Below are 10,980 nucleotides of genomic sequence, written 5' to 3'. Positions count from 1 at the left end.
ACTTCATTCTTGAGGCTGTGGTTTAGCACGGCACGGGTGGTGTAATCGTGGGTCAAGATCTTGGATATTGTACTACACCATGGCACAAATAACGGGCAATGGGACTTGACTTATAAGGGAGAACGAAGGAGGAACATGTTTTCGGCCCAGAGAATGGTGAGTAGTAGACATCGATAATGGTTCTCTTTCACTTTTCATACTAGATGTAAGAAGGACTGAAGATAAGGTAGTGATTGATCGAATTATGGAAAAATGGGGGCATTTTCTGTGTGGAATGGATGGTTGAGCTTGTTGCTCAGCAAACCAAAGTCCTTCACATAATCCCACGACAAAAATGAGTGTGTGATGTTGAAAGGGACTTGTGGAGGAGATTGGGAAACTCATAGCTTGGCGGGGGATGTTGCTCCACAGCGGGAAAGGAGGCCTCAAGGCCCATAGTGCTTAGTATTTTTGTGAAGGAACAAGTTCCAATCCTTGGCTCAAACTCTTAACACTTGCATTCACCAGATTGGTCAAAATCTTCTTTTTTAACTAGCTAGCTCTATTAACACTTTTCATAAAAAGTGTCCTCCCAATCAATTTTGGACATTCATTCCTCCCCATCAATTTTGGACACTCATCCCCTCCATTAATTCTCTCTCTCTCTCTCTCTCTGTCTCTCTCGCATGCGTGCTTGCTACTATCGATCTACTCCATAAAAGTTCAAAAAGGCAGTGCTGTTGAGCAGACGATGTGCTCCCTTGTTTTTTTCCCATCCTCTGGATTGCGCAAAATCTCCCCACAGTTGCACATGCGCACATGCGACTGTCTACGAGAGCCGCTTGTGACCTACGCAGGGAGCGAGCTGAGGCGAGAGGGCGGGTGCGCTGCGGCGGCACCGGGGCTACATTGCTCAGGATGTGGACACTTGCCATTCTGAGAGGGGGCATATGTGGTGGGAATATTCTCACTGCACTGCAGGTGAGCTCTGCTAAAACATAATAAAACAAAAAAAAGCAAGGGGCAGGCGCGGGAATGAGCACTTATCTTCATCGTCTTCATCGTCTTCATAAAATCATAACCAAAACAGAAAACCTTCAACTTCGTCCTCTGCCTGTCTGTTTGCTGTTTCCATTTCTGTTTTCATCTCCGTTCCAGCACCCTCATTTTCCTCTTCTCCGTCGATTTCCGCCCCTCATCCTCCTCGTTTTTCCCGCTCCCCGATCGGATCTGCATTGCATCCCTTCCTCCTTCTCCCCCGCACTTCTCCGTCCCTCATCAATTGCCCCAGCCTTGCTTCTCGAGATCGCGCCTCTTTTCCTTAGCCCCGCTTCTCTCCTCCTTTTCTTGCTCCGTCTAGTACACAGTTATAACTTTTTCGCCTTCCTTGGCCAGCTTGACAGACATTCATTCCTACGCATCGAACACATCCCACCTTCACTGACACCCTGCCGGGAAACGCATTGCCTCAGACAGCCATTGCGCATGGAATCTCTACATCAGGACTTGTGTTGAGTGATGCCATACCATAGCCGGAGATCTAATGGGGGAAATTGGGTGCTCAGTTGGTAGCACGCGGCTTAACAAACATTCTCATATGGCTTTCGTATGGAGCGGGTCAAATAACCGGAGGCGCATCAAATTCTGGCAATGCTTGTGCATTACTCTGCTCCTCGGAATGTTTTGCATTACAGATCTAAGCGTCGGAGCGATTGCTGAGATCGATGAGGAGGCGGACGAAGCATTCGACGAAGGGATCGATGAGCCGACCAAAGCGAACGTAACAACCGGTGCTCCTCCTCCTAAAGAAGGAAGCATCGCGGATATAATTGATCGAGTTTTGGAAAATGAGTTTTCCGAGAAAGAACAGCAAGAGGGTAAGTCGGAAAACGCTGTACAACTCTCCTTATTACATCTTAACGAAGGAAGGGTGGGAAACAAAAGGAAGCTGTATACACCTTTGCATTTCATCTGCATTTCGAATCCTAGGTTTGTTGAGTTGATGGAGCATGCTTGCCTTAATATCTATAGATATTGTGTTCAGAGGAATGATCAGGTAGTGCTGCCTACAAATTGGTATTAATGTAATTCAAACAAAAGATGGCTGCATTCGTGCCATCAGCTATATTTGTAGAGTTGGAAATTAGACTTAGGATGTATTTCGGATTCTCAGTTAACAACTCCAAAGTCCAGGTTTTCGGAAGTTCTATCTAGTGTAGTTTTTGTGGTAGCTAGCCCCTTTCTAGTAAAATGTGTTTCATCCATAACCAATACTTGTTCTCGATTCTGATGAGCGATTAGGCTTTCTATGATAGACCCATGAACGAAGATGCAGAAAATTGTGACTTGTATGCCGCATGTATGTTATTCCATGTATAGATGCTGCGTAGTTGAAGATGCAAAGCAAATGTCTGGACGTGTAGCCCTATCTTGGTTCTCCGTTTTTCAATTGTCTTTTCTGATGTCGTCTTTCGTTGACGTCACATGTCCATTGGTTGGTTTGTATATAGCAATTCTATGCGCTTGGATATGGCTGCATATGCCCATGACACTTGGATTTTTTGCTCGTCTTGTGCTTCAGGTAGTGGAGGAAATGGCAGTAGCTTTAACGACAGTGTTTCTGGACAACAGGTTGGCACTTCAGACCTTACTTGCAATGATATTAGTATGCTATTCTGAGCTCTTGGATGTTTTTGGCCCAGTCCGTATGCAGGTTTAGAGAGTTATGCGACGCCTTGTTATCCAGTATGTTCATTCTTTACACTGGATTTCTGGATTGTTTTCTTCATTATTGGGTGCATACGTTGGCAGACATGTTTTGTTCCTATATCTGGATGCCTGTCTCCCACCCATTGGACGACTTCAGCCAACGATCGGTATAATGAAGAGTGAATGTTATAGGAGGAGTGTTAGAAATGACCCAACAGAGGGTACACGCAGCGGAAGACTTATAGTAATGCCCAGGAGCTCACACAGTGTGCGGTGTGGGTGTGGAATCACAGACTTCTTTACTTATGTGCATACAATAGGTGTGCAGACTCATCGATAGACAATGAACCAACCAGATAGAGAAACCACCAAAAATATATATTTCCGTCCACAACTATGGACACAATACAAAAGAGACAGATCCAGAGTCCCACCAATGATGTGGTCCTCTGATCTTACCACAAGGTCCTTCTCCTATCTGCTGGCTATCTCTAGACTCGAGTCCGCGTGCTCCACCTCGAGCTTCTGTAGACTTTCCGTCTAGATCCCTTCCACCTTGCTGTCTTTGCACCAACCTAGGTGGGCAGCACCCTCAGCTAAGTCTGCAGCCACTGTATGCTCTCTTCTCCTCTAGTGATGAGGCCCAAGAAAAGCTGCCTGCTGCTCCTTTCTGATGGGGTTTTTCTGCTGCTCCAAGTGATATGATGATCACAACACCTTGCTGCCCTAGTAGACAGCCAAGGTCCAGCCTCTAGGGAACTCAGTCTGCAGCTCTCTAAGGCCTGCTGTAGAAAACCGACCAGCCAGCTTCATACTGGCCGACCAGACTGGCCGACCAGTCTGCTGCTGGTCCAGCCCTTTAAGGGCTCACAAAACTAGGCCTTTATGGCCCACACTTTTAGGGCTTTTGGCCCTCCAACCTAGGCAAGGGCCCAGCCCCTAGGTCAGCTCTATATAAGGCCTGGTTGGCTGCCTCAAAGCAGCCCAACCAGCCTCTCTCCTGGCCGACCCATGTGCTGGTCTGTCCCGCCTCTGCTGCGCCACTCTGATCTGCCCACTTGCAGGCCCATCTGTACACGCCTTGCCACGTGGCACTTCACCACTGGCCCAGGCCATATGCACCCTATTGCGGGCCTTCCTGCAGGCTCCAGCCTGCCCTGTTTGCAGCGCCATGGTTGCGCCTCTCTGCTGCAGCATCCTTGCCTCCTGCCAGGTCTATACCAGCCCCGTACAGCCATGTATGCATCCCGTACCTTCTCCGTACTGAAGCGCCGTCTGTCCTTGCTGGAAATCCCTATGCAATCAGGCTGCTGCAGGTCCCTGATGTCCACGTGTCTGCCCTGTACATCAGGAGCTCCACGACTTGCCAGGTACCCTTCTTGCTTTGTGTGAGGTGCTGCCCATGTGGCAGTCCCCCTCCCTTTCTCTTCTCTGGGCATGTTCTGCCCTAGGTCTCCCTCCCCCACGCTCTCCTCATTTGGGGGCTTACAGATGGGGAGGTCACACACCCCCTCTCACCGACACATCTCGGCCCAATGCCAACACGTCGATGAAAATGCTCCAGTAACTTCTTGGTCGTAGTCCTCTGGAACCTTTCGGTGTCGAAATCTTTTCCTGGCTTTTCATCCAGTGGCTCCTGCTCCACCAAGTCCGGTTCCGCTTCCGCACACCATCCTGGTACACAGGTCCATCTTTGGTAGCACCTCCTGGTACCACCTCCTTTAGTCATGTTCCCGCCTCTGAACTCGAGCAATCCAGCCGTCACGATCTTCCAGTTGTCCCCCTCATAATGAGTGAACAACCTGGAGTCTTCCAGGCACCATGCTTTGAGGGTCTGTTTCAACCCGTCCTTCCTTTGGCAAGGTCTGCAACAAAAGTACATCTCCAGATCACCTGGACTGCGAACTTTAAACGCACCTGACTGAACCTGAGTCACCCTCCTTCTCGCAAGGGCACAATCCTCCAGTCATGGAAGTCGATTCCCTAGAGCTTCTGAATCAGGGTCGTCCTTCAACAAGGTCCCTGCCTTCAGGCTCCCACACCTGTGAGCCTCCTACTTGGGCTCTGATACCATGTTAGAAATGACCCAACAGAGGGTACACGCAGCGGAAGACTTATAGTAATGCCTAGGAGCTCACACAGTGTGCGGTGTGGGTGTGGAATCACAGACTTCTTTACTTATGTGCATACAATAGGTGTGCAGACTCATCAATAGACAATGAACCAACCAGATAGAGAAACCACCAAAAATATATATTTCCGTCCACAACTATGGACACAATACAAAAGAGACAGATCCAGAGTCCCACCAATGATGTGGTCCTCTGATCTTACCACAAGGTCCTTCTCCTATCTGTTGGCTATCTCTAGACTCGAGTCCGCGTGCTCCACCTCGAGCTTCTGTAGACTTTCCGTCTAGATCCCTTCCACCTTGCTGTCTTTGCACCAACCTAGGTGGGCAGCACCCTCAGCTAAGTCTGCAGCCACTGTATGCTCTCTTCTCCTCTAGTGATGAGGCCCAAGAAAAGCTGCCTGCTGCTCCTTTTTGATGGGTTTTTTCTGCTGCTCCAAGTGATATGATGATCACAACACCTTGCTGCCCTAGTAGACAGCCAAGGTCCAGCCTCTAGGGAACTCAGTCTGCAGCTCTCCTTCACCCCCAGTGTGAGGCCAAAGGGAATGCCTTCAGGCTGCTCCTGTCTGCTCCACTTTCTGCTGGATGTTGGATGAGAAATGAGGCATCAAGCCTCTCCTTTTATAGACCCTAAGGCCTGCTGTAGAAAACCAACCAGCCAGCTTCATACTGGCCGACCAGTCTGCTGCTGGTCCAGCCCTTTAAGGGCTCACAAAACTAGGCCTTTATGGCCCACACTTTTAGGGCTTTTGGCCCTCCAACCTAGGCAAGGGCCCAGCCCCTAGGTCAGCCCTATATAAGGCCTGGTTGGCTGCCTCAAAGCAGCCCAACCAGCCTCTCTCCTGGCCGACCCATGTGCTGGTCTGTCCCGCCTCTGCTGCGCCACTCTGATCTGCCCACTTGCAGGCCCATCTGTACACGCCTTGCCATGTGGCACTGCACCACTGGCCCAGGCCATATGCACCCTATTGCGGGCCTTCCTGCAGGCTCCAGCCTGCCCTGTTTGCAGCGCCATGGTTGCGCCTCTCCGCTGCAGCATCCTTGCCTCCTGCCAGGTCTATACCAGCCCCGTACAGCCACATATGCATCCCGTACCTTCTCCATACTGAAGCGCCGTCTGTCCTTGCTGGAAATCCCTATGCAATCAGGCTGCTTCAGGTCCCTGATGTCCACGTGTCTGCCCCGTACATCAGGAGCTCCACGACTTGCCAGGTACCCTTCTTGCTTTGTGTGAGGTGCTGCCCATGTGGCAGTCCTCCTCCCTTTCTCTTCTCTGGGCATGTTCTGCCCTAGGTCTCCCTCCCCCACGCTCTCCTCATTTGGGGGCTTACAGATGGGGAGGTGACCTTTCCAACAAGGAGGCATGTCTATGTCTTATTAAAGGTGTCTTATCTAATGATCATGTTTTTAAAGACATGATCCAGATATCAGAGAGAAGATGCAGTAGACAAATTAGTAATAGGGGGCGTTTTGGGTGAACCTTTTCTGAACCCACCATACCCTCAATATGTTGGAGGCTGATGCAAAAATGTGGCTTTTGAAAAAGGTGTTTCTCTGTGGATTCACCATACCATCAATATCTGGGCCTTTAGCGGAATGGCCTGCCTGCTTTCTGGATCAGGTGGTCCGCTCGTTGGGGTTGGCTGTTCGGTTGGAGGCTTGGATGCTGGCAGGTATGGGCCACCAAGTGATAGCCAAAAAAATGCCTTGCTAGTTGGTACATTTAGGCCACTGGTTGGCCCTGATGGATGCACAAAATGTTGGAGTAAAGGGTTAATTGTCCCACTCCAGGAACATGAAGCCTACGTAGGATTGGTGGGTAAGGAGAGCTGCCATGTGGGCAAGATGGAAGAAGGCAACTGAATAAATGAACATCTGGTCAAATTCAGTGTGTTAAAGGATCCATTGGCCGCTGTTGGTCAGAAGGTGGACAGTAATGGGTTGCTCATCTTCATGCCCAGGATATAAAATTCACACAATTTGCACTAACACAAGTTCAAGCTCAACAATCGACTCAGAGAACATAGTATACTGAACTGTATATATATTGAACCAACCATTGAACCTGAGAACAACATTCACTGTAAGATTCCACTCCTGCTCCACGCATCTCAGGGAGAGGTTTCAGTAGGCAAGGGTAGGCCTATATAAACTTCTCCACCCCAGCCTTTCCAGACATTCTCCCCCCTCACTTCCAGTGCCTCTCCTAACCTGGGCTGGAAGAGCCCTTGGACTGGCCGACTGGCCCTGCTCCCATCCCATTTAGAGTTGGCCAAACTGCTTCATGCAGAGCACTGCTGACATGCTGGCCGACTGGCATATATAATGGGCCACTAAGGATCAGTTTCCCAGACAGGAGGGGATGCTGTACTGCAGCCTCCTGCAGGTATTGCTGCAGGAGATGATGTTATGGCAGTCACTTTTACTGAGTTGCAAATAGGAACTCGCTGAGGAATGAGCTTGGGTTTCTCTCATGCTGAACTGCCAGAGGTACTCAGTTTCCCAAATGGTACTAGTCGTATTCCTGAGCTGTGTATGATGGGTCATCTGTGTTGTACAGATAGGTTTCTAGGTCATGCGTGCTCCAAAGCTGTGGGATCCACCAGGTCTTGGCCAAGCTGTCTTGGAAATAGTCATCGATGTCCCTTGCTGGTCTAACAGATCCTCTGTTAAGACATAGCGGATCAACTCAAAGTCTGGTGTAATTGATTGAGTCTGTAAAAGCAGATCTCCAGAAATATGTCAAGGTGACTGACTGATGTGCTTAGGGTGAAGTGCTCAAAAGGTCTACTGATTATGGATACTCTGAGTTGTCCTTTGGATAAATTCGAAAGGTGCTTCATCAACCTATTTCTCTATTCAAAACCTCCCTCCCTCTAAACAAAACCTCCCTCCCTATTCAAATTTCTCTATTCAAAACCTCCCTCCCTGTGAACAAGGTTGGAGTGACATCTATTTTGTCTTGGGTGTTGATGCCCGCTTAGAGGCTCCCCTTGTTCAGCTCATTGTGTGGTTCTGTCTCATAGATCCTTCGGTCTTTTGAAGACTTTAATAAACTCTCTTTCTCTCTCTCTATTTTTAGTTAGCATTCCATGCTTTAGCACTTAGTACATAGTGAGGGCATAGTTAGTGAGACTATGTAAGCTTCATGCCCATTCAGTGTGAGTGATGGAGATATCTTAGCATTACTTACAATGAATGACATAGCTTATGATTTTCATAAGATAAAAAACTACTCTTTTTCGGTTTTTAAACTTTCTATTTTGTTCTTTTGCTTGTTCTATAAAAAATATTAATTTGTAAGATTGGATATATTCTAGTCTTATGAAGGTATATACATGGTTTAAACATGATGAGTTAAGTGTGCTTGCGTTCATGGATTCTTTGCTTGTCCAGAATGAGCTTGGGCAAGTTCTTGGATGTATTTGCATATGTATCTATGTTATATATTTATGTACATACATACATGATTGCACGCATTATTACATATAAATGTATCTATGTTATATATTTCTGTACATACATACATCTATGAATGCGGCCGCCACAATTATGTGGATGCTTTTCCCAAGTCTTAGGTTTGTGCAATTCAACTGTTGGTAATTGTACATACAAATGCATGTTAAATTCTGATCGTGATTTTGAACATTTGTATCTTGATCTACTTATGTATAATCATCGGTTAATATGTATCATAGCTTTGACAACATTATTGAACGGTTTGCAGAAGAAACACATTAAACTTGTAAATTTTCAGTGCAATTCATTTTGGTTTTTGTGTTTTTGGCATGGATACTCTACAGGCTGTGTTGGAGACTGTTGCCAGGTTCAATCATGACAAGCCTAAGAAAAATGAAACTCAAATGGAAAAGTAAGCTTGTCTTCTTTCTTGAAGATTTTATTGAAGGGCATTATCTTTGTCTCATGAGCTACAGTGTTAATGATGCCTATCTACCATGTCATATTGTGAAGCTTCAAGCATTCAATAGCGATTGGTTTCAACTTTATTCTCGTAAGTATGTGCATGCCTAGGTGCACACACTTGCAAATGCCTGTGCGCATGATAATGTACTTCGTGTATTCTTGTTTCGTTTTGTCTTCTTGAATCGGTTTTTCTAGACCGTAGTCACCACGTGAATGTCGTTGCACATCTGAGATTGTTGTTTGAAAGGGAGATCATGCTATTTTTTATACACGTGTGTACTTTTGTGCCACCCATAGGCAAATCAGAAGCATGACAGTGATGAATTGCAAAAGCACAATATCAATGACCCCGGCATTAACTGAATGTGAATGAAATGGAAATGACTACCCTTTTATAGAAAGAAATGCAATGTAAATGTTGCTTGTCTGCTGAAGCACAGCCTCACACAGCTTCAGCACTGTTAGAAATCAACCAACAGAGGGTATGCACAGCGGAAGAATGATAGAATAGCCCAGGAGCTCACACAGTGTGTGGGGTGTGGAATCACAAACTTCTTAACTTAATGTGCATCACATGGATGTGCAGACTCATCAATAGACAATGAACCAGCCAGATATAGAAACCACCAAAATAATGTATTTCCGTCCAAAGCTATGGACACAATACAAAGAGAGAGATCCAGAGTCCCACCAATGGTGTGGTCCTCTGATCTTACCACAAGGTACTTCTCCTATCTGCCGGCTATCTCTAGACTCGAGCCCACGTGCTCCACCTCGAGCGCCTGTAGACTTTTTGTCCAGAATGATCCTCTCCACCTTACTGCCTTGAATGTCAGCCTAGGTGGGAAGCCCCTTTCAAGCTTTGTCTGCAGCACACAGGTCCTCTTGGTCCTTCTGAATGTAGGCCCCAAGGCAGCTGCTCCACTGCTCCAATCTCCTTGTGAATGGCTGCTCCAGAAGATGAGATATGAGGGCCTGGAGGCCCTCCTTTTATAGGCCCAAGGGCCTGTCATAAAAACCAACCAGCCTTGCCCATTTTGGCTGACTAGACTGGCCGACCAGTCTGTGGCTGGTCCAGCCCTTTAAGGGCTCTCAAACCAGTGCCCTTTGGCCCACCCTTCTAGGACCTTGACCCTCCAATCAAGGCAAGGGCCCAGCCCTAAGGAGACGCAGCACGCGCAACACTAGGGCCCAAAAATAAGGGTGGGACCCCCCGAAGGTCTTTATTGCAATAGAATAATACTTTGTACAACTGGCTCTGAAAAGAGCATGACGCTAAGTACAACTCTAGAATGAATCTGGGAGGCCTAGGGCCTTTCTTTTATAGACTAGGCCTAGCAAAAAGCTAGGGCTTGCTTTCTAAAAGATACTTTTACAAAAAACCCAAGCTTTTTAGGCTTTATTTTTAAATCAGGTGCTTTTGGTGCCTTTTTTATCTCGTGGGCCTTCCTTTTAAAGAGGTGCCCCCGTTGTCCATGCTTTTAGGCCTCGTGGGACTTGCTTTTTGTGCTTTTCTCCCCAGTCTTTGGTTCTTTTTGCACTCTCTTAGGTCCTACACATTGCACAAACAAGTTCCAACACTTTAACCCATTAGAGGTTAGCAAAATGCATGCATTCCTAGCTCTTGGACTAATCCTAGTCCCTTGTGGGCGTCCCAATGGTTCTCTTTTACTAATGCAAAGAAAAAGTAAAACAAAGTTTATTCTAGTTAACCAAAGTCAACTTTCTTGACCATCGTCAATGCAATAAAGATTCCTCTTTACGTCTTGGGAGAAGTACGAATTTGGTGACAGTGAGCCAATCAATGGCTATATCTCTACCATCATATTTGCCGAGTGTGGTGGGCAATGAGGGAATCCAACTAATGTTGCTCTGCCTTTGAAAGAAATTGTTAGTGGCTTAAGCATCTTTGGGTTTTTAATAGGATCAGCCTTATTGGTTTGATTTTGCACACATGAATGAAAGTATAATTAGATGGCTTTTCTCATACAGCCCCTTTCCAAATCTTTCTCAAGTCTCGGAAGATACGGGGTGATGAAGGGGCTAGGGGATGAATGGAGCTCTTCAGGTACCTTGGGCATGCTGTGATTTAGGGGATAGAACAAAAGCCATAGATCCATGCTCTATCACATAAGTACATTCCCCTTCTCCTAACGTAAGTGCTCTAGAATTTATTGTCTTTCAACTGGTAGTGGCTTAAGCAGCCCTGGCTTTTTAATAGGATCAGCCTTATT

General features: G+C 46.9%; 1 protein-coding gene across 4 annotated transcripts in view; it reads left to right on the top strand.

The window, feature by feature from the left end:
* The first annotated feature begins 1,027 nt into the window (after nt 1–1,027).
* LOC147881661 (K(+) efflux antiporter 5-like) overlaps nt 1,028–10,980 on the top strand; it is a 76,031-nt gene continuing 66,078 nt past the window's right edge. For all 4 annotated transcript variants that reach the window (XR_015543925.1, XM_087401323.1, XM_087401321.1 and 1 more), the window contains exons 1-3: nt 1,028–1,856; nt 2,561–2,610; nt 8,626–8,693. Coding sequence is in view for 3 of the 4 variants with exons in the window: in XM_087401323.1 (XP_087257449.1) it covers nt 1,523–1,856; nt 2,561–2,610; nt 8,626–8,693 (452 nt within the window). In the remaining variant the exon portion in view is untranslated. The remainder of the gene's footprint in view (nt 1,857–2,560; nt 2,611–8,625; nt 8,694–10,980) is intronic.

This window comes from Dipteris shenzhenensis, chromosome 30 (genome assembly GCF_047967505.1).
Source record: "Dipteris shenzhenensis isolate YYH24624 ecotype China chromosome 30, Dip_SZ_1.0, whole genome shotgun sequence".
NCBI lineage: Eukaryota > Viridiplantae > Streptophyta > Polypodiopsida > Gleicheniales > Dipteridaceae > Dipteris > Dipteris shenzhenensis.
The sequence above is the reverse complement of the archived record's forward strand: the minus strand, read 5'-3'. Positions and strand labels throughout refer to the sequence as shown.